Genomic DNA, 24,305 nt, shown 5'->3' with positions numbered 1-24,305 from the left:
CCATATTGGAATAATGAAGCTATTAAAAGAAAAGAGCTTTGGTTTCCTATTACTACTGTTTCTTTTAAAGTGGTCCCTCTGGGAGAACATGCTTTTATTCCAACGACTCCACACACGTTGAAGCCATTTTAAAACTTCTAATCCGGACGTGATTTCTGAGGAAGTTTAGGGGCAGCCACTTAATTGGCATCCAGTTGTTTTTCACTGTTTACAAAAAATAAAGTGTGCTCTCAATGGATAAACATTTTCCATCACAGAAGAAGTTTGGTCGGCTCAGCCTATTTCTGACCCTCAGTTTCCTTATTTATAAAAAAAGGAAAAGTAAAAAAAAAAAGATTAGTTTATAGACTATTTAAGACTCCTTCCAACTCTAAATAATAAATGAGTCTATGTGCAGAAGATTCTGAAGGAAATGACAACAATGCCAAGAAAATGATGTGAGCCACGGCGGTGACACCAAAATAAGCAAAAGTTGCTTGTGGGGGAGGTATCGGTCAGTGATCGTGCCTGGCACTGGGCCAGCCGTCGGGTGGGGTCCCAGTGTTTCTGCCACCCTGGGAACCAGCTGCATCGGTGATGAGGGTGACGTAGGGATTCCCCAACCACGGATACCTTGTTATCGTCCATGACGGTGTTCAGAGACTCAATCCACATTGGATCTATGTCTCCGTCCAGTAGAATCCACTTGGGCCCGTCATGGGTGATGTTGGCAAGCTCCCGCATGATGGAAGAGAAGAGTCCTAAAAGGAACCACCGGTACCTTATTTCTCATTTCAGCATGAATCCTCTTTCTCTCACCGTAGCTTTCCCCCTTCGGCTATACCACTCAGAAAAAAACTGTAAAGATCGGACCTCGTTCTACAAAAAGAACTTGACAGCTCCCAAGGTATGTTCTCTCTGTGCTCCGGCTGGACTTTCTTTAGCACCCCATAGTACTAGCTTTTTAAGTGCTGAGGAATCCAGTGAATCATTTCAGCAAATGACTAAGACATGATGGAATTACTTTTTTAGGTAAAGTTTTCATCCTTTGTAATTGCAGCCCTGGCAAATCTTGTCAAATGCAGGCTTTGGGGGAAGGTTCAATGTGATTCTAATTATCTTTACATGAAATTTACATATTAATCTGGGCAGAATTGATTCTTATGATACTAAACCTCCCCAGTGAACAACATCACATCTTTTCATTGATTCAAATATTGTTTTATGTTCCCAACAAATTTTAAATATATATTTCTAAATGTATTGCTAAATGTTTCATAGTTTTTATTGCTACTGTGAATGAGATTTTTCTCCCTCTGTATTTCCATATTTATTTGGCTATTGCTAGTCTAGAGAAAAGCCATCAAATCTTGTGTATTTATTTTATGTTCAGTTACCTTTAATAAATTTTCTTATTAATTCTAGTGATTTTTCAATGTCTCCTGAGTTTTCTAGGTAGAAAGTTGCATAATCAGCAAAACAATAACTCCTTTCCTCCAAGTTATACCATGTGTTCCATTTTCTTGTCTTACTGCATTTCCTGGAACCCCAATAAGCAATGCAGAATAATAATGTTGATAATAGGCCTCCCTGACTTGTTTCCAATTTTAATGAAAACAGCTTTAGTGTGCCATTATTCAGAATGATTTTGTTTTCATTTCAGTTTTAGGTACAGAGTATTTATCATATGTTAGGAATTTCCTTCTATTCCTATTTTACTTAGAATTTTCTATTAGGAAGGGCTATTGAGTTTTAAGTATCTGTTTATTGACCAGGTGATTTTGCCCTTTAATTTGTCAGTGCTTTATGTTAATACTTTAAAAATATAATTGATCTATCCTTACATTCCTGGAATAGATTTTACTTGGTTAAAGTAGATTATTCTTTTGAGATACTAAATATTTTATTTAGAATTTCTGCATTATATTATTAAGATATAATTTTATAATTATTAATTATAAAATTGGGCTTTTTTGGTTCTAACATAAAAGGTGATATTAAGATTATTTCAGTTTCATAAAATGATTTGAGAGCTATCTTTTTTATAATTTTGGAATTATCTGTTTTTTGTTCTGCTAAGATCTTTAAATTTTCCTTTTCATTACTTTGCTCAAGTTTTCTATTTCTTATTGAGTAAATTTTGTTAATTTATATTTTGCTAGGGGGTCACCTGTTTCTTGTAGTTTTTCAAATATGTGTCATCTAATTAAATATTCTCTTCTAATTTAATCTTGTACACATCCACTGTTATATCTCCTTCCTAATTCCTAATCATACATAATTTTACTCTATTTTCCACAATAATCATGCTCACAATGAACTTACTTTATTGGTCTTTACAAAGAACCAATGTTTACATTTATTTATCTTTTCTGTAATTTTTTAGTGTTTCTTCTGACTAACTTTAGCTTTTACCTTTATTATTTTCTTCTTCCTCATTTTCTTCAGGTTTAGTAACTTCCTGTATTTCCAGCCTACCTCTAAAATAAAACAAGTTTAAAGTTTGTCCTTGTAATTTTTAAATGGATATTATCCTTTTTGTATGAAGTATTCTTTTCATTGCTCCCCAGAGGGGTTGCAATTTAATTTCTTTTTGATACAAGGGTTAAGAGAGCATTTCTTGATTTGCAAGTAGTACAATTATTTTTGGCTATTTTCTTATTATTTGTTTCTAATTCTGTTGCATTTATTATCAAAGTATATGACCTTTAAATTGATACTTTTGAATTCATTATAGCTTCCTCTGTAGCCAATTAAATTTCTTGGAAATGTTCCATGAACCAAACAAGGAAGGAATATTTTCTTTTTATAGGATGCAAAGTTCTATAACTTGTGTTACATTTTGTATGATGATATTAATATATTTGGCAATTCCTCTATATCTACATGTACTTATTTTTCTGTGTACTGGAACTATCCAATTTTGAAAAAAGACAATTGAAATAACTCACTATATTTGCATGTTTTCAAGTTCTCCTAAAAAATTTTAAAAGGCTATATTCCATTTACTTTGGACTTATTCAGTGAAAACAGATTTATGATTATTATATGTTCTTTATCAAATTCCCCCAATGTAATGCATAAATTTAATAAAATTTTAATTAGAATTCCAACAGAGTTAAAATTATATTGTTGAGCTTAAATTGAATATGAAAAAAGAAGTGCTTGGGACAAGTCAAGAAAATTGTAGAAGATTACTGGAGAGGGACTTACCTTATCAGATATTAAAATATGTGATAAAATGATTGTAATTGAAGTAAAATGATATTAGTATAGGATTAGATAAATAAGTGAGTGGAACAGCATAGAAAGCCCAGAATCAGACCTCAGTACACATATGGAATTTAATAAATGACAAGCTGGTGTTTACATTCAGAGGGAAAGGATGGTTTACTTAATAAATGGTGCTGTTACAATCAATTATCCATCTGGAAGGAAATAAAGTAGATTCTACCCTACCTCATACAGAGCCCCAACATAAATTCCAGATGGACAAAAAAAAAATGTTAATGTAAAAATAATCTTATTGACCAAATTTATGATACTGTATCTGCAGTTGAAAGTTAGAAACTGAGTTATAAACTAAATAGGGATCCCAGATGCTAAAAAGATTAGACAGACATAATTTCCATTTTTAAAAAGTGCATGGCAGAAGATGCCCTGAAATGTCTGCACACAAAGGATAGTTGGGGAGGGGGTATTAGCAACACATATGACAGATAAAGGGTTAATGTCTTTGATGTGTGAAGAACTCTTACAAAGGGAGAGAGAAGCCAGGGGAAATTAAATCACAAAAGGACACAATGCTAAGACCAATCAGAGGGAAAGATGTCAAGCCTCACGAGTAGCGAAATACAAATTAGAGACGCTGAGTGTTCAGCCCCCTGGTTCTAGGCCTCTGATTGCAGGTCCCAAATTAGAGAAATCCAGACAGTTTGCCCACGATGTAGTCAGACATTGAAATGTTAGGAGGGAGCTGAGATTCCCTCCTTCTAGAAGCCACGCAGGTTTCAGAAAGAGGTCTCTATCAGCTCATAGAGTTTTCTCCGCTTCCTTTCTGCACTTTTCTGTACTGTTCCCCTCAACAACGTCTGTCTGTCGTGGTACTTAGCTCTTTGAAGGTGATGCTGAGATCACACCGAGTGAACGTGGGTTTGGGGTCCTCTGAATCAGTGGAGAAGGGATGTGGCTCTAGGATCGTCTCTGGGATTGAATAGACATGTACCTTCAGCGTCACCAGGGGCCTGGCATGGGCACAGGGTGCCGTGGCACGCAGCTTTCCCATGACTGCTGGGGCGACGCTGATGGAGGGAGAGGTGCCTCTGCAGGATGCTAGACTGCATGACTTTTTTGGTCACAAGCCGCGGGCTTCCTACACGAGGGCGCCTTAGACCCACTGCCAGGCAACGTAGCGGCTCCACGCCATGCCTTATGCTCCAGAATCGGTGACCCACTGAACGCCTGCCCTGCGCTAGCCTCTTTACGTGCGCCTCTAAAAGGCAGCTGGGAGATGTCTCTTACCGTCCTTCCATTCTCGTGTGGCCGGATTAATGATGCCAAAGAGCTCGTCGTTTGTGACTGCTTTGGGATTGAGGTCAGTGCAGACGGGGCGGCGTTGCATGATCTGGTAGGTCTTGTGCAGGGACCTCAGCACCTGCGACTTGCCCGTGCCGGCGCCGCCCACCACGAACACGGAATGCCGCACTGCCAGGAGCTCCTCCAGCTGCACCACCTGGGGAGACAGGAAATTCAGCTGGTGGGGCCGGCCTGTCACTCACCCGCAGCCCAGCTGCTCTCCTGTGGGCCAGGCTGGGGTCCGAAGTGAGACGTGAAGTCAACAGAGGGAGGGTTATTCACCCCGAGATGTGGTGGGGTCTGAAATGCAGGGCTAATAGGATCCATTTATTCACTTACCCATCCTTTGGTCATATAATTATTAGTCATCAGGTAAATGCTAGAGAGTGGACCAGGTGGGGGAGATGGAAAAGTGACTCTCCTGCCCTCCGTGATCTTACAGTCTGTCGGAAAAGAAAGTCATATCGACAAATCGCTGTAACGTAAGATGACAAGTGCTAAAACAGAGATATTTACAAAGTGCTATGGAGGCAGAGAGGAAGGAACAATTGACTTTGTACAGATAAAGGGAAAAAGGCTTTGTGGAGGAGGGAGCATTTGAACAGGGCCTCCGGGGATGCGTAGGAGTTTGCCTAGAAGACGTGCAGGAAGACACTCCAGGCAGAGGTAACAGCAGCACAAGCAATGGCTTGCAGGGTGACAGAGCGTGATGTGGTTGGCCCGATGGTTTGGTGAGTCAGGAAGTCCTGTGGGGACAGGGGTAGCATGGAAGGTCTCATCGCTCTTGGTGTGGCTTGCCTCCGGGCTCGGCCGTCCAGGCTGTTGTGGGAGTACGCCTGCTGGAACGGAAATCTGATCACGCTGTCCCTTCAGTGGTTTTCCATCGCTTTGGCCAGGAAGTCCCAAATGCTTAGACTGGCTTACAAAGCCCCTTTGCTGTCTGGCCCAAACCAGCCTGCAGTCTTCTCGGTCATTCCCCGGCAGTCCAGCCAGACGGCTACTGTTCAGCAGTGCTCTTCCCTGTGTCCGTGCCTTGAACATGCTGTGCCTTCTGTTCCGAAGTTACCCTTCCTCCTGCCTTCCACTGTCCAGCCCCTGCACACTCCCCGGGAAGCCTTCACCTGGTCTAGGTGTCCCGTACATGCAGCCTACATCCCAGCACCTCGCAATGCCTCAGCGGTTACTCTTCTATCTCCCTATCCGATGATCAGCTCCTTGAAGGCAGGTGGGGCTGGGCTTCTCTACCTTCTTCTAGCATCTAGCAGAGAATCTGGCACGTCCTGAGTGCTGGACAGGTATTTTTTGAAACTGTGAAGGACGGCTAGAGGTGTGGGATGGGCCCAATCATGAAAGGTCTTGTGTACCACGAGCAAATACATTTGCTGCTTCCTGGCGTTCCCTCCCCAACCCTTTCCTGAGCATGCTCTGGCCCCAAAGCCCCTCCACTCTGCTGATCTGTCAACTCTCGTTCACCCTCTTTCCAACTTGCCACAAATTTCTTATAATATCCTCTTCCCAGTTTCCATGCCTCTATGAGTTTATTCCTTTTGCTTTAAATAAATAAATTTATACCATCACTTTTAAGGGATCTCAGGATCTATCTCAAACCAGAGCATCACAGGGCAGGTTTTTTTTTAACTTTGATTTTATTGCGATCAGGTTTCTATGTATTTTGCACAATAAGATCCTTAGCAGAGGAAAAGTAAACCAAAAAGACAATGCACCAAAATGTTGACAGGACAGTGGGAGAATGGAAAGTTTTTTCCATATGTTTTATTTATTTTACACCTAAAAATGATAAATAACAACTCCTATGTTTTTAAAATTTAAGTGATGCAGGAGTTAAAAGGAATCCTAGAATTGTACAACCGGGGAATTGGAAGGAGAGCAGCAGTGCCACGCTCAACGTGAAGGTAACAGATAAATGGCTGTTTGGGGGCAAGATGATCAGTTTTGGTTGTGACATGATAATTACTGAGATACTAATTTGCACTTTGTTATCCATGGCATCACTATTTTTTTCTTCTCTATCCCAAGGCATTGCTATTCCTAAGATTCAGGGCCCAAAACACCCAGAAATATTCTCAATCCTGGCACTTATTTTCTTCCTTCAAGGACTTAGAGCAGGATCTTCCCGGGAAGGATGAAGGAGGAGAGGGTTGTGAAGGGCTTCCAAGGAGGTGATGTTTAAATCCAGATGTGAATGGAAAAGAGTCAGCCCTGCGGAGGCCTTTGGGGAAGGCAGCCCTGGTAGAGCAACAGTAGGTGCAAGAGCCTAAAGGTCAGCATCCAGCTTGGAGGGCTAAATGAATAGGAAGCAAATTGGGAGTGCAGCACGAGATGAAATAAAGGTGCAAGCAGGGGCCAGAGACACAGGAAATGGGAGCTGGAATTTCACCCTGTTATAATAGGAAACCATTTGGAAGATTTTAAAGGTAAAATTGACCTGATGTCATTGCATTAGAGAGAGAGGGGGAAGAGGAGAAGGAGGAAGAGAAAATGAAAGGAAGGAAGGAGGGAGGAGGAGGAGAAGGTGGTGGTGCTTTGGCTCCTGAAAGGAGACTGGATTATATTCCTAGATTTTTGTTTGTTTGCGTGAACAACTGACTGAAGACAGGCACCATGCCCTGATATCCCTTTCTAGATCCATCAACTTTTTTTTTTTTAATTTCTTTTGGCAGTTTTATTGAGATAGAATTCATGTATCATAAAATTTACCCTTTTGAAGTATACAATGCAATGATTTTTAGCACATTCACAGAATTTTACAGCTATCATTACTATCCCATTTTAGAACATTTCATCATCCCAAAAGGAAACCCTAGACCCATTAGTAGTCATTCCCCATCCCCCATTCAGATCCTAGCCTATGCGACCGACCCCTGGTCTACTTCCTGCCTCTGTAGATTTATGTATTCTGTACATGTCATAGAAATAGAATCATACTGTATGTGGTCTTTTGGGATGGTTTCTTTGGCTGAGTGTGATGTTTTCAAGGCTCAGCTGTGCTGTAGCATGTATCGGCCCTTCCCTTTCTCTCTCCAGCTTTATTAAGTATAATTGACAAAGACAAATTGCGTATATTTACAGTGTACAATGTGATGTTTGGATATACGTATACACTGTTGAAATGATTAAATCAAAGTGATTAACATAGTCATCGTCTCACATACTTATCACTTTTTTGTGGTGAGAACACTTAAGAGCTATTCTCTTAGCAATTTTCAAGTATGTAATATATTATTATTCATTATAGTCACATGCTGTACAGTGGATCTTCAGAACTTATTTGTCTTGTCTAACTGAAACTTTGTACCACACTCATGATCACACCACAGTGATATTTGACCAAATATCTGGGCACCCGTGATTCTGTCAAATTGACACAAAAAATAGCTATCAAAGTCCTCATAACTTAGAAGTTAAATAAAACACACGAGCACTCTCAGCTTTCTAGTCTAGCCTTGCTTTGAATACGTTCACTCTTCCTGAGAACCTCTTTTCCTGGAGACCAAGGATTTCCTGCTCTGATTTGAATTGATCGCTGTCCGGGCCTGCGAATTGCTGTCATTCATAACTTCCTTTTCTGATTCTGACTTCTTTGACTGCCACGACATTTTTCTTGTTTTTCATTGTAGTTTTGCTCTAGAATGTCCTCAAGTAACGTACTCAAAAATGGCACGTAACAAGTAGAATTTATGAGTCTCTGAAAGTAACTTGAATGATAATTTCATTGTACAGAATTCTGGTCTTGAAATCATTTTCTTTCCGAACTTTGAAGGAATGGATGGCTTCTTTGTGCTCTAGCACCCAGTGTTGCTGGCGGGAGATTCTGAGGGCATCCTGAATTTCACTCCTTTCCTGGAACACTTGTGCTACCTCCCTCCATTGCTTAAATCGGAAAGTTTTATTCTTTTCTCTTGACTTTTGACTTCTGAAATTCCACTATGATGTGTCATCGTATAAGCCCATTTAAAATCACTCTGCTATGTATTGTCTTCCCAATGTGCACACATGTTTTTCCAGCTCCAGTGAGTTTTCTCTGTTCTTTTTCTGCAATTCTTATTGGTAACATGTTGGATAACCTAGATTGATCCTCCGGATGTCATCTTGCTTCTCACACTCTCTGTCTCTGTGTGCACGTGCACGTATTTTACTCTACACGTGCACAGCACGTATATACTGTCTATAGTTTCATCCCGGGAAATTTTCTTGACTTAATCTTCCAATCCTTTCTCTGGATTTGAGTGTCATCAAGGATACAATTTCACCTTTTGAAGAGTTCTTTACAATTCGCCAATAGTTCTTTCTTCACAATGGCATCTAATTCTTGTTTTATGGATATTTTATTTTCTTCAAGGACACTAATTAGAACTTCTAACTTGTTCTCCTTCTTATTTTCACTGTGCCGGTTGTGGTGGTAGCGTGTGTATGCGTGTGTGCGTGTGTACCTGTCTTTATCTCTCACGTCGTTGGTGTTCTCCGGTATCTGGTGAGCCTCAAATTCAAATAAAGAGCTGGACCATGTTTCCCAGGAGGCTGGGATGGGCGCTCTCCTCTTCTGGTCCCGTGGGTCTCTTTCCAGGGTAGGAGGACTGAGTGGAGGCCCTGCGGACATGGCCGGATCTTGGCCTCTGTCTTTGTCCTTTCATTTGTGGGTGGGTGAGCAGGTAGCTGGCATTCAGACTGAGGGACTCCAAACAGAACGGAAGGGCTATTAACTGAGGTACCAATACCCCAAGAGCAGCCTTAGTTTTCCCCAAACAGTTTAACACATTTTCTTGAAGACTTTTCTTTTTTCTTTTTGGCCTTGGGTTGAATGCCTGGCTGTGCAAGTTCTGTCTATGTATGTTACTTGGGATTTGGGGACTGGAAGAAAGTATTGGGAGAAGACTGTGGGGAGCCACCTTGTGAAATTTTAGGGTGAACAGACCTAATGATGCACTCTCCGGCTAACTTAAGTTCTCTTTCTCATTCCCACCCTCCTAACCACCAACTCCGAGCCCAGAGTTTCTCCAGGGCTCTGCCTGGCAGGACGCTGCTTCCTGGCATTCCGTCCCTGATCCTTTCCTGAGCATGCTTTGGCCCCAAAGCCCCTCCACTCTGCTGATCTGTCAACTCTCGTTAACCCTCTTTCCAACTTGCCACAAATTTATTATAATATCCTCTTCCCAGTTTCCATGCCTCTATGAGTTTATTCCTTTTTCTTTAAATAAATAAATTTATACCATCACTTTTAAGGGATCTCAGGATCTACCTCAAACCAGAGCATCACAGGGCAGTTTGTTTTTTTTTTTTTTTTTTTTTTTTTTTTATTTGAGACAGAGTCTCACTCTGTCGCCCGGGCTAAAGTGCCGTGGCATCAGCCTAGCTCACAGCAACCTCAAACTCCTGGGCTCAAGCAATCCTCCTGCCTCAGCCTCCCAAGTAGCTGGGACTATAGGCATGTGCCACCATGCCCGGATAATTTTTTCTATATATTTTTAGTTGGCCAATTAATTTCTTTCTATTTTTAGTAGAGACGGGGTCTCGCTCTTGCTCAGGCTGGTCTTGAACTCCTGAGCTCAAACGATCTGCCCGCCTTGGCCTCCCAGAGTGCTAGGATTACAGGCGTGAGCCACCGCGCCTGGCCCACAAGGCAGTTTTTGAGAAGTTATTTTTCAGAAGTTTAAGTGACAGTCCAAATGAAAAGTGGGTGGAAATATCAGCTTTTCATAGAGAGCATCTGTCTTATCAGAATAGCAGAGAGCAGTGATGAAGAGGAATAGAAGGAAAAGAAAGAAATGGACTGTGGCCCAACTGACAAGTAACTGGAAAGAAGGAGGAAGCTCCTGAGTTGGAAAGAGACACAGAACTGGGGCCGGAGGGGCCGATGGCCTCATCAGGCTCCCAGAGAGTCTGGGCAGATGTGGACAGTCCTGATTCTAAGACAGGATCCTCAGCGCACAGCATCTTATGAACCTCACTGGATTCGACTCATGTCAGGGGTGGCGCCACCTCTTAGGATCAGAGTCTTCAAGGGGAAAGCTCTCAGTCTGGCGTCCAAGGCCTCTGTGTCTTGGTCCCAGGTTATCTTTTCTTTTTTTTTTTTTTTTTTTTTTAATTATTTTTTTTTATTTTGGCATATTATGGGGGTACAGATTTTAAGGTTTCAATAAATGCCCATTTCCCCCCCTCCCCCCAAAAGTCTGAGTCTCCATCATGACCATCCCCCAGATGGTGCACATCTCACTCACTATGTATGTATATACCCGCCCCCCTCCCCCCTCCCACCTGCCCAATACCCTATTACTGTAGCACCTATGTGTCCACTTAGGTGCTACTCAGTTAATACCAGTTTGCTGGAGAATATATCTGGTGCTTGTTTTTCCATTCTTGGGATACTTCACTTAGTAGTATGGGTTCCAGCTCTAACCAGGAAAATATAAGGTGTGCTATATCACCATTGTTTCTTAGAGCTGAATAGTACTCCATGGTGTACATATACCACATTTTATTAATCCATTCTTTGATTGATGGGCACTTGGGCTGTTTCCACAGCCTTGCAATTATGAATTGTGCTGCTATAAACATTCGAGTGCAGGTGTCTTTTTTGTAGAGTGTCACTGGATCATTTGGGTAGATGCCCAGCAATGGGATTGCTGGATCAAATGGTAGATTCACTTGTATCGCTTTAAGGTATCTCCATATTGCTTTCCACAGAGGTTGAACTAGTTTGCAGTCCCACCAGCAGTGTAGGAGTGTTCCTCTCTCTCCGCAACCACGCCAGCATTTATTGTTTGGAGATTTTTTGATAAAGGCCATTCTCACTGGGGTTAAGTGATATCTCATTGTGGTTTTGATTTGCATTTCCCTGATGATTAGAGATGTTGAGCATTTCTTCATATGTTTGTTGGCCATTCTTCTGTCTTCTTTAGAAAAATTTCTGTTCAAGTCCTTTGCCCACTTTTTAATGGGGTTATTTGATTTTTTCTTCCTAATTTTCGTGAGTTCTAAGTATATTCTAGTTATCAGTCCCTTATCGGATGCATAGGATGCAAAAATTTTCTCCCATTCTGTAGGTTGTCTGTTTACTTTCGTGACTATTTCTTTGACTGTGCAGAAGCTTTGTAGTTTGATCATGTCCCATTTATTTATTTTTGTTGCTGCTGTGATTGCCTTTGGGGACTTCTTCATAAACTCTTTGCCCAGGCCGATGTCTAGGAGAGTGTTTCCAACTTTTTCCTCTAGAGTTCTAATAGTTTCATATCTTAGGTTTAAGTCTGTTATCCAGCGTGAGTTGGTTTTTGTGAGAGGTGAAAGGTGTGGGTCCTGTTTTAGCCTTCTACAGGTGGCTATCCAGTTTTCCCAGCACCATTTATTGAAGAGGGATTCTTTTCCCCAGCATATGTTTTTGTCTGCTTTGTCAAAGATGAGACGGCTAAATGAGGATGGTTTTATATCAGGATTCTCACATCTGTTCCACTGGTCAATATTCCTGTTTTTGTGCCAATACCATATTGTTTTAATTACTACAGCTTTGTAGTATAGTTTAATATCTGGCATATTAATGCCTCCCATTTTGTTTTTGTTGCCTAGAATTGCTCTTGATATTCGGGGTCTTCTTTGGTTCCATACGAAGCGTAAAATTATTTTTTCTATATCTGTGAAGAATGCTGATGGGATTTTAATAGGTATTGCATTGAATCTGTAGATCAGTTTGGGTAGTATAGACATTTTGACGATATTGAGTCTGCCGATCCACGAGCATGGTATGGATTTCCATCTGTTTACATCCTCTGCTATTTCCTTCCTCAGTGTTTCATAGTTCTCCCTGTAGAGGTCTTTTACCTCTTTGGTTAAATATATTCCTAGGTACTTTAATTTCTTTGTTGCTATTGTGAAGGGAATTGAGTCTTTGATTTGGTTCTCAATTAGATTGTTGTTGGCGTATATGAATGCCTCTGATTTCTGTGTATTAATTTTGTATCCTGAGACTTTACTAAATTCATTGATCAGTTCCAGGAGTTTCTTGGTTGAATCCTTGGGGTTTTCTAGATACAATATCATATCATCAGCAAACAGTGAAAGTTTGATCTCTTCTGCCCCTATTTGGATACCTTTGATTCCATTTTCCTGTCTGATTGCTGTAGCCAAGACTTCCAGCACTATGTTGAATAGAAGTGGAGATAGTGGGCAGCCTTGTCTGGTTCCAGTTCTAAGTGGGAATGATTTCAGTCTTTCCCCATTCAGTATGATGTTGGCTACGGGTCTGTCATATATGGCTTGTATCATTTTTAGGTATGTCCCTTCTATGCCTATTTTCTTAAGTGTTCGTATCATGAAAGGGTGTTGAATTTTGTCAAAAGCTTTTTCTGCATCTATTGAAAGAATCATGTGGTCTTTGTTTTTGCTTCTGTTGATGTGGTGAATTGCATTTATAGATTTACGTATGTTGAACCATCCCTGCATCCCTGGGATGAAGCCCACTTGGTCGTGGTGGATTATTTTTTTGATAAGTGTCTGGATTCGGTTAGCTAAGATTTTGTTGAAAATTTTTGCATCTATATTCATTAGGGATATTGGTCTGTAGTTTTCTTTTTTTGTTGCATCCTTTCCTGGTTTTGGTATCAGAGTAATATTCGCTTCATAAAAGGTGTCGGGGAGGTTTCCGTTCTTCTCGATGTTGTGGAATAGTTTCTGCAAGATAGGTACTAGTTCTTCTTTGTAAGTATGGTAAAATTCAGGTGTGAAGCCATCTGGACCGGGACTTTTCTTTTTAGGGAGATTTTTAATTGCTGTTTCTATTTCAGCTGTTGAGATTGGTCTGTTCAGGGAATCTATTTCTTCCTGGTTCCAGCCTCCCTTCCAGCCTCCCTTCCTAGGGAGGCTGTGTGTTTCTAGAAATTTGTCCATTTCCTCCACATTTTCCAGTTTGTGTGCATAAAGATTTTTGTAGTATTCATAAATTGTATCTTGTATCTCTTTGGGATCAGTTGTGATATCTCCTTTTTCATTCCTGATGGAGCTTATTAGAGATTTCTCTTTTCTGCTTTTCGTTAGCTTAGCCAATGGCGTGTCAATTTTGTTTATTTTTTCAAAGAACCAACTTTTTGTTTTATTAATCTCCTGAATAGCTTTCCTGTTTTCAATTTCGTTTAGTTCTGATTTGATCTTGTTGATTTCACTTCTTCTGCTGGGTTTGGGGTTGGTCTGTTCTTCTTTTTCCAGCTCTTTGAGTCGTTTCATTAGATTGTCTATTTGTGATCTTCTTGCCTTTTGGTTATAGGCATTTATGGAGATAAACTTTCCTCTCAGAACTGCTTTAGCTGTGTCCCAGAGGAGTTGATAACTTGTCTCTCCATTGTCGTTTTCTTCATAGAAGTTTTTTATTTCCGTCTTGATTTCTTCATTTACGAAGTAATCATTTAGTAGGAGGTTGTTTAATTTCCACGTTTTTGTGTAGAAATGTGAGTTTCTGTTAGGGTTGATTTCTAGTTTTATTCCACTGTGATCTGAGAAAGTACATGGTATGATTTCTATTTTTTTAAATTTCTTGAGATTTTCTTTGTGTCCTAGGATATGGTCAATCTTAGAGAATGTCCCGTGAGCTGATGAGAAGAACGTATATTCAGTGGATTTTGGGTAGAATGTTCTGTAGATGTCTGTCAGACCCAATTGTTCTAGAGTTTTGTTTAAGTCCATTATTTCTTTATTAATTTTCTGTTTGGAGGATCTGTCTCGTGCCGTCAGTGGGGTGTTGAAATCTCCGGCGATTATGGAGTTGCTATTAATCCATTTGCTTAGCTCCAGTAAGGTTTGCTTTATGAATCTGGGTGCACCTAAGTTGGGTGCATATATATTTAAAATTGTTATCTCCTCTTGTTGGACTGTGCCCTTCACCATTATATAATGACCCTCTTTGTCTTTTACTACTTTTGTTGGTTTAAAAACTAAATCGTCTGAAAGTAGAACTGCCACACCAGCCTTCTTTTGGTTTCTATTTGCTTGGAATATTGATCTCCACCCTTTTATTTTTAGTCTATGTGCATCCTTGCAGGTTAAATGTGTTTCCTGAAGACAGCATATACTTGGCCTGTATTTTCTTATCCATTCAGCCAGCCTATGTCTCTTGAGTGGAGAGTTTAAGCCATTCACATTTATTGAGAGAACTGATAGGTAAGGTAGATTACTGATCATTCTGTTGGGTTGGATGTTGTTGCTATGATTTCTGTCTTGAGCCATTGTAATATCTGGCCTTTAATATCTTTGGGTTTTGGTTGTTTTTATATCCGTGGATTATTATTATGATGTTCCGTGCGTAACGCTGTTTTAAGTACTTCTTGTAGGGCTGGTCTTGTCTTGGTGAATTCTCTGAGCCTTTGCTTGTCTGAGAATGTTTTTATTTCTCCTTCATATATGAAGCTTAGTTTTGCAGGGAATAATATTCTAGGCTGGGCATTGTTTTGTTTCAAAAGAGTGAGAATGGGGCCCCAGTCTCTCCTTGCTTGTAAAGTCTCATTAGAGAAGTCTGATGTTATTCGAATTGGCTTTCCCTTGTATGTCACTTGCTTCTTTTGTCTTACAGCTCTTAGAAGGGCCTCTTTAGTTGATACTTTGGTCAGTCTGATGACTGCATGACGTGACGTCTTCCTGTTTGCATTGAATCTCCCAGGGGTCCTCTGGGCTTCTTGAACTTGTATATCGAGATTTTGAGCAAGGCCTGGGAAATTTTCCTCTATTATATCTTCAAAAAGCTTGTCCAGCCCTTGAGTGTTGTCTTCCTCCCCTTCGGCTAAACCTATGACCCTCACGTTAGGTTTTTTCACATAATCCCACAGCTCTTGTAGGCTTTGGTCTTTTCTCTTGTTTCTCTGCTGTATTTCTGTGACTGATTTATTTAATTGGAAGGTGTTATCTTCAAGCTCTGAGATTCTTTCTTCTGCTTGATCTACCCTGTTCTTGAGACTTTCCACAGTATTTTGTAGTTTTCTGAGTTGATTCTTCATCTCCAGGACTTCGGTTAAAGTTTTCTTCACTGTGTCAATCTCTTTGTTGAACCTTTGTTCCATTTCTTGGAGGTTTTTTGTGTTTTCTTGGTGTTGGTTATTGAGTTGTTGTTGCAGCTGGGTGAGTGTTCTTATGATCCACATACGAAATTCCTTTTCTGTCATATTGGTTGCCTGATTTTGGTCGGTGTCCGTTTCTAGGGGGCTGGTGCTCCTCCTTGGGGGTGTGTTTTCCGTTTGGTTCTTCATATTTCCTGAGTTCTTTCGCTGACTTCTTCCCATGTCGATCAGTTGTTGTTTCTTTCCTTAGGTTATTGTTTGGGTATTCACACACCTTGTTTAGTTTCTGAGGCGTTAGGTGGTGCCTGTGAGTGAAATTGGACCACTCCCTGTATATTGAGTCAGTGGATGCCGTGGAAAGGCTGTGCAAGATGCCGCCCCTGTCAGTAGGTGGCGTTTGCTTGGAGGAACAGGCTATGGTGTTGATTTTGAGTCCTGTTATCAGCTCTCGTTCTGGGCGGAGCTGGGTTGGGTAAGCCTGCCCTCAGGCTGTTAGCAGGGGTCAAAGTTCTGTTCTCAGCTTACAGGGAAAGCTGTCAGGGCAGGGCTGGAATGGTCCCGCTCAGCCAGAAAGTCTGGAGGTGGGGGTGGGGCTGTCTGAGACCCGCAGTCTGCAGCAGGCCTCGCTTCTTTCCACCCTCCCCAACTCTGCAGCTACTCCTGGGCCTCTGCCAGCAGGCCAGACCACAAGCCACCAGGCCTCCCCGGACTGTGGTGCCGGCGGGGAGGTTCCCTGCACAGGAACGCCACCTGGGTTGGGCGCACGGCCTCCTCCTGGGAGGAGGGTTGCCCTCTAGGACGCCGATCCGCCCCTGGAGGCACACAGCCCTCAGTAGGCTGTTCGCGTATAATCCTTCTGTGCCCGGGGCAATGCTAGCCCTCGGTGTAGGGGATCTGGTCTGCAGGTCCGACCTCTGGGTCCCAGAGTTCAAACTGTATTCCCACCAGGGAGAGGATTTCCGGTCCTAATTCACCCACAGGGAGCCCAAGCTGGATCTATGTCTCTCAGCCTCTGAGTCGGCAACGTTTTCCTGGGAACACGGTGCCAGCAGCACCTGGGAGGGCGGGCGGGGTCCCAAACGGGAAGGTCCCGTTCCCTGGAGGTGCCTCCAGCTGGTGGCTGTATTGTCTCTCTGGGCAGCCGCGGGTAGGGTCCGCGGAGGGGAGGAGGAGGCAATATGGCGCCTGCCGCGCGGCTCGGGTCTGTGCACACGGAGGTGCCCGGAGGAAGTTGGGAACCTGGTGCCACGTCTGCTACAGGCTCACCGTTGGCAAGCGGCGGCAGTCTCTGGGCTGATGTCCGCAGGTCTCTCCACCCACTGGGGAGCCCGCCAGCAGTCCCGAATGCAGGGGAGGGGAAACAGCAATTCCACCTACCCTTGCCGCTGGTCTCCGGGCTGCTCCGGTGGTCTCAGCCTCCAGTTCTCCTCCGCAGCCTCCTCCCGTGGAGTCTCCCGGGGTCTCAGGTACCCCTCCTTCCGGCCCTTGTCCGCTGTATGCTCGTCTTCTTGCTTCTTTCCTCTAGTTTCTGCTAGAATTGGTCTTTTCTGTAGAGACCCTCTGTCTGGCGGTGTTATTCGTCCGCCATCTTGCTCCGCCCCCCAGGTTATCTTTTCTTAATCTCCCCTTGTGCCATGTGTCACAATACAGTCACAGATTCTGGGGATTAGGGCACGGGCATCTTTGGGAAGCAGTGCTTTATTTTGCCTGCCACTCTAAGATTTTTTTCTTTAATTTGTAGGAAAGCTTAACCCAACCACTTCAAAATCTTTATGGGCTCAGAAAACTTGCACATGAGCCTACATGGCTTCCATATTATGCCACTATCATTCCTCTAGAACTGTGTATGGAGCGGTACATTTGAAAGAAGCAGGTGCTGTAGCAGAGAGACTGTGTTTGTCTCACTTTTTCCCATTTGATTCATGAACTCCATCTCTCTTGTGTTTCCTACCATGCATTCCACACTGGGGTTCCCCAGGAAAGAGCTGTTAAAAAGAACTGAGTTATTGCTAACTAAATACATATTTCAACATCGAATGCAACCCCCTTTTGGATTAAGGATGAAGGACAACTCTTTGTCCAAGAAAAGAATTAAGAGACAGAGAAATCTTGGAGGGAGGGGAAACTTCGTGTACCTTGAGCACAAAGTTCTCCTCGGGCTGAAGCTTCAGATCCACCACCGCCTTCCTCACCAAAGCTTCGAAGTTGAGGTCTCTCCTCCGGGGGACATCCAGGGAAGGAAAGAGGTCCCCAATCAGGCCCAGGAACACGGGCATGTCATCGGTCACAATCTTGGGGATGTTGAAGTCTCGCAAGGAGCGCATCAGGACTTGGTCTTCAGGCCGGCCAGGGTCCCCTCGCTTCAGGGCTCCTGCCACCACAAGCACGGACTTGATGGCCCTCAGGCCCCAGTCGTAGTGATCCTGTGGGCAGGCAACTGGGGTTAGACCAAGGCAACTGGGGTGCAGAACCCCATGTGCCAGGGCTAGTGTCTGCAAAATTATAGACACTAGATCAGTATTAGGTCACTGCTGAAGCCCGGGCAGAGACATGGGAAAGGATTCGTGTCTTAGAAAATCATGATCGCGGAATTCTAGTTGATGGCTTGGCATGAGCTATCTTTCCAGCTGTGATGATGACAAAGCAGACACAGAACATACAAGGGGTGTGGGGTCAGGGAGATTAAACAGAACCATTCGCAAATCTATCCGGCTACTCTTTGTGCATTTTGCAGGTGGAAGGGTTGTCAAGGAGGGAACCGTGCTAGCTCTTAGAGATGGTACAGGCTGAGCTTACACATGCCACCTTGGAGGCTTTCAAACTCAATGAGAAAAGGGGTTTAAAAAAATAGTTCCTTAGAGTGGGTTCCTGGTCACAATCACTGCTAGTAGAGTCCGTGGGAGAGTGGACTGTACTGCTGACACCAGGCCCCAGGGCAGCACGGTGCGGGGAGGAGGTGGAGTGTGCGGACCAGAGTGTAGAGTCTGAACTCGGACAGACCTAGGTTCAAGTCCCAGCTCTTCCACTGCCTTTGTAGTAGATGGTTATTTAGTTAGAGTTGTGATAAGTGCTACAAAGGGAAAAATCCAACGTGCAATGAAGACAACACAGTGGCCATACCCAGGTTGTGGACAGACTTCCCTGAAGGAAAGGCATTAAAGAAGATCCAAGGGGGTGTGATTCAACCCGGCACAGATGAGAAAAGAGTGCAGTCAAAGCCAGAGGTAACAGGACGTCCACAGGCTTGGGTGAGAAGACAAGCAGTTTCAAGGAACTCAAGGAAGACCAATGTAGATGGAGCCATACAACGAGGAAAGAGCCCTGAGCTGAAGCTGTCCAGGTAGGCAGGAAACAGAACAGCCTACAGTCTTTAGAAGAGAGTAATCAGGACATTGGTCTTTATCCTAAGACCAGTGAGGAGCATTTTAAAAGAATAACTCTAGCTAGTGACTAAAGAATGGACTCAAGGATCTAGAGCAGAGCTGGGAGAACTAGAGAATCAGTTGTAATAGTTTACCCAAGAGGCATGCATGGGTGTTTGGAATTAAAGTAGTGGCAATGACTATGGAAAGAAAACTGGGCGTATTGGCAAAGTATCCAGAGGGTAGAATCAACAGTTTGTTGATGATTAGATGTAGGGCTGAGGAAGAAGAGGGTGTCAAGGAAAACTCCCAGGGTTTTAGAATTAGCAAATGAGTGAATGGTGGGTCCACGTGCTGAGACAGGGAAGGCAGAAGAGATAGGCTTGGGTGAGGGCTGGCAGAGATTGCTTCCGATGTGCTGAGCTGGGGCACTTTTTAAACACTCAGGGGAGTTGTAGTCTAAACCATTGAATGTTCAGGTTTAGAGCTCAGAGAAGAGGTTTAGGATAGAGCTGTATAAGTGGCCTGGAAGTCAATGGTGGAAAAGACTCTAGAGAGGATACAACGAGAAAGGAAGTATGAAGAAAACAGGATTTTCTCCATCTTGGACAGACTCCACAGGGTTGAGGGGGCCGACTCGCAGCAGCACAGGCAATCAAAACAAGGTCACCCCAAAGGGAGGGCAGAATGCATTGGGAACAGCCCAGAGAAGCTTGGTCAGCTATCTTTGATACCAAGAAGTTCTCCGTCCACGGCATAAACCTTGCAGGAGCTTGGTCATGATTTGCTAAGGCTCTGTATCTTGTAAGCGCCTGCCTTGGACAGAAGCTACACTTAAGGCCAAGCAACAATGAGGAGCGTGGGGTAGTTAATACCTAACCCTGTCACCAACTCCTCCTATCTCATGCCCTTCATCTAGAGACCATTCTCTCCAGGGGTCCTTCTTGGCCACTGTAATGTTTCTCATGCAACATGGGATTATGCGAGGTATTGCCAAATAGTCTATTAAAAAATGAAGTTCTGTGATTAAGTAATTTTAAAAAATGCTGAGGTATAAAATGAACATGAATCTTTACTGTAGAAATGGTAAGAGCTTTTACTATGCGTGTGGGCACAGCGACTCTATGAGAGTGCTCTACTGGGGCTGTTGCGTGGTACTTGGGCATCCCACTTCCCTTGAGATCGTACCTGTTTGGAGAGAAGCTCTTTGCACAACTGGTAAAGAGTGATGAACTTTCTGGCTAATAACCGGGCTTCAATGAATCCTTCTGCCACCAGCATGATTTCACAGATCAACTCAAAGTCAGGAACAACCATTGCACAAGGCCTGTGTACAGGGAGACAGAATTGGTTTCCCAAGCATAGAATCGAAGGAGAGATTGTAAGAGATGAGACACTGGCTGAGATCACACCTGGAGGCATCTGTAAGTGCAAAAACTCCTGGAAGGACCTTAGGAATTATTTCATCTAGGACTTTCAATTTATAGTTAAGTTAACTAAGAATAAAGGAAGTGAAGTCTATTGCCCAAGGTCATGGATAATTGTTAGCAAGTAGAGGCAGAATTGGTGCTGCCACTCAAATCCTGCAACTTGAGTTCAGTGTGCCGTACACAAGGCATGAATTCGTAAAGCAAGTTGTCTACAGTAGATTAAGTGCTAAGACTGAGGACTCGAGTTTTTCCAAGTACCTGCAAGAAACTGAGAGTCTACCTATTCCTCAACCTCAAAATGTGTGTCTCCTCCAAACCTAGATACCCAGCTGTGTTTATTTGCATACAAATGCAAATTTTTAATGCTGAGATCTAAGGCAGGTACCTATTAACCTCTACCTTGACACAAAATGGCATATATGAGAATACAGAAGGGGATTTATAGAAGGATTTGTAGTGACTGCTTTTTTTTCCTTTGGCACTAGAAACATTTAATTTTAAAGTTATTTTTTATTAATTTATTAGGCATCTAATAGGAGCCTAAGATTACATTTCTTTAGTTGCATTTTTCCTATACTGATATAAAATTGTCAAAAACATTTCATTTGAGCACACATTTTTTTCTTGAAATATTTTACATTGTACTCAAATTCAAAGAAGCAATCATATATTTAAATTCTCAAAATTATTTTGTACCCTGAACATAAAGTTAAACATACATTCATACAACAGAATGCAATGCAGCCATAAAAATATGATGCTGTAGATAGAAGGAAAACTATTTAATGACATGGGAAACATAATTGATGAAAGCAGGATATTCAACTATATATATAGAGTCTGATACTAATTTTGAAAAAAGAAATGCTCTGCTGATACAGTATTAGAAGGAAAAAAAATGCCAATGGTTACACTGATTATCTCTGCATGATAGGGCTGGAGTGGCTCTGGGCTCAAACTCCAGCTCTGCCATTTATTAGTTGGGTTACTCGCTAACCCTAGTCACTAGGGGTAGTTCACTGAGCAATTTGCTGAATCCATCTGTTTTTCACTGTAGAATGGGGGAAATTAATAGCATGCATTCCACAGGGTCTTTACGAGAATTCAGTGTAAAAGTCGATGTTTATATTTATTGTTTTAAAAAATATATTTCTAGTTTTTTTTTTCCAGATTTTCTTCCCTGGATGTATGTTATGGACTGTTATGGAGTGAATGTTTGTGTGTCTTCCAAAATGCACACATTGAAATCCTCACGGCTAAGGTGAGGCTAGTAGGAGGTAGAGCCTTTGGGAGGTGATTCGGTCATGAGGGTGGCACCCTCATACACAGGAACAGTGTCCTTATAGGACCTGCCTAGTGGGCCGTCTTTCTGCCATGCGAGGACACGGCAAGAACTCGGCTGTCTGCAATCTGGGAGACAGGCCTCACCAGAGTCCGACCATGCTGGCTTCCTGATCTTGAACTTCTGGCCTCCAAGAACTATGAGAAACAAATGTCTGTGGTTTAGGCCACTAGTCTGTGGTACTTTTGTCATAGCAGCCTGAACGGGCCAAGACAGTTCTTATTAAATTCAGAGAAAAAAAAAAGTAAGGAATAATTCCTATCTGAGTTATGACCTACCTTCATTGTCATTTGCAACCTAAGGCTTATGTAATGAATACAGTGTATAAACAAATAGCAGAGAATGCAGTATTGGGTGGCGCCAGTTTAGGCGGCTTGTTGAGATTCCAACAGCTCTTGGGGACCTGCCTGAAGGAGGAGAGACCCACACCACTCCTGTGACACAGGAATTTGCCACAACTGGAGCAATTTAAAAGTGAGAGACTAAAGTACTCAGGGAGCTGCCCAGTGACCTCCCAGGCCTCTGAAAATCCATGAACGTGTTGACAACCTCCCCAGACAGAGAGCACTGGGTTTTTCAGTCCCAAAGCGAGACAACATGCTTTGTCATAATTCCCTATGGTATTTCTCTCTTAGGTAAAAGTTCAGTAAGCAGAAAATCAGAAGCCATGAAGCATCCTTCAGTTGTCTCTTTGTTGGGCCAACCTCTCTTTTCTGAAAAAGGAAGGCAACCTCTAGCTCTTGCTAGGAAATGTATTTGTGTTTTCTTATCACAATAATGAAGATTTAAAAACATAGCAATATCCCAAGCAGCAAGGGCGAAATAAAAGAGGTGCTCTCATGCGTCACTACTGGGAGTGTAATTTGGTACTACTCTTTTTAGAAGGCAATTTGGCAATGTGTATCAAAAGCCTTAAAAATGTTTCTACCCATTTACACAGTAATTCCACTTCTGGGAAGCTAGCCAACGAAAATAATCATGCATACAGAAAAAAAAAGATTTATATACAAAGATGTACATTACAGAATTATGCATAAATTTATTTTAAATGTTAGAAAGTCTTAATATTTAACTGTGGGGGACTGGTTAATTACATTGTGGACCATGTGCTTGATAGAAAAATGTGTAGCATGAAATGGGATTTATTATGAATATCTAATGGAAGAAAATATTTACGATATGCTTATGGTGACTACGAGATGAAAAACAAAACAATATGGAAGCCACAAATGTAGACTACGAATCTATGAGTTTAAAATATGCATATGAAGCAGAACAGAACACAAGCAAAAAATAATTTTTCCGCATTAAAGGCATTAAAGGTGGTTTCTACAAATCTACTTTTTAAAATGTTCCAAATTTTCTCTAACATATATGTCATACATATTCATAGCAAAATGAATGAAGCTTTATTTCTTTGGGGGCTCCTGTTGGGGGCAGAGTGGACACTCACCTGAAGAGAGCTTTGAGGTTCTCGGGCAGCTCCGTGCGGCCGGCGTAGCCCGGGTTCATGGTGATGAAGATGCCCACAGAGGGATTCAGGCTAATCTCCTCCCCAAGGAAGTTGAAGCGCTGCTTCTTATCTCTAATTGCATCCTGAATGCTTTTTACCTGGTGAACCAATCAGTGGAAAAATCCTCCATTGCATTTCAGCGGTGAGGTCATAGCTAAAACTGGGAACTCATAGTCACACACGACACAAACAACTGATCTGTGGCCCCTTTCGTAGAAGGGCAGGCACCAGGACCACACCCTGGACCATTCACTCAGGGGCTCTGGGTGCGAATCTAAAAGACAGCGGGCTGCCCACGTCCATATTTATAACCCTCCAGCTAAGAGCAAACAGGTATTTAACTGCCTCTGAACGCCAGTTCTCTCTGCAGTAGTAGCTGAAGCGTATTAGCACTGACAGTGTGCCGGCCACTGTTCTGAGCACTTTTTGGGTACTAACTCACGTGAGCCTCACCACGATCCTTTGAGGGGGGCACTTTACCCTTGTCATCCCCGTCTCTCTATGACGGAAGGGAACATGGAGAGGTAGAGTGGTTTGCCCAAAGCCGCACTGCTGCTAACTGGGGCGTCTGCATTTGAATCCAGGCAGAGGGATTCTGGAGCCTGTGCCCTTAGCCACTGCGTGATGGCAAGGTCGCCAGCACCCACCTCTTGGGCTTGTTCTAAGGATTAAATGAAATAAAGTCTGGAAAGAGCTTAGAGCAGTGGTCCTTTTTGGCACCAGGGGCAGGTTTCATAGAAGACAATTTTTCCATGGAATGAGGGTGGGGGGTGGTGGGAGGTGGAGCTCAGGCGGTGATGGGAGTGATGGGGGGCGGCTGTCAATACCCACAGATGAAGCTTTGCCTGCTGGCCTGCTGCTCCCCTCCTGCTGTGCAGCTGGTTCCTCAGTTTCATGGAAGACACTTTGGGGAGGGGAGTCAGAGCTCAGGTGGTGATGCACGGCCTGGTTCCTAACAAGCCATGGACCAGTACCGGGCCTCAGCCCAGGGGTTGGGGACCTCAGGCTTAGGGTGTAGTAAACACTTAAAAATAGCAGCTAACGTGGAAACTGTTA

At 42.8% G+C, this 24,305-nt stretch overlaps 1 protein-coding gene across 1 annotated transcript in view; it reads right to left on the bottom strand.

Annotated features, from left to right (window-relative positions):
- Positions 1-24,305, bottom strand: part of DNAH9 (dynein axonemal heavy chain 9) — a 312,997-nt gene that overhangs the window by 171,705 nt on the left and 116,987 nt on the right. The window contains exons 29-33 of the mRNA XM_020280809.2: positions 23,190-23,347; positions 20,153-20,291; positions 17,738-18,025; positions 4,501-4,711; positions 613-740 (exon numbers count right to left, since the gene is read on the bottom strand). Coding sequence (XP_020136398.2) covers positions 613-740; positions 4,501-4,711; positions 17,738-18,025; positions 20,153-20,291; positions 23,190-23,347 — 924 coding nt within the window. The remainder of the gene's footprint in view (positions 1-612; positions 741-4,500; positions 4,712-17,737; positions 18,026-20,152; positions 20,292-23,189; positions 23,348-24,305) is intronic.

The sequence above is a fragment of the Microcebus murinus genome, chromosome 18 (genome assembly GCF_040939455.1).
Source record: "Microcebus murinus isolate Inina chromosome 18, M.murinus_Inina_mat1.0, whole genome shotgun sequence".
In the NCBI taxonomy this organism is placed as follows: Eukaryota; Metazoa; Chordata; class Mammalia; order Primates; family Cheirogaleidae; genus Microcebus; species Microcebus murinus.
The sequence above is the reverse complement of the archived record's forward strand: the minus strand, read 5'-3'. Positions and strand labels throughout refer to the sequence as shown.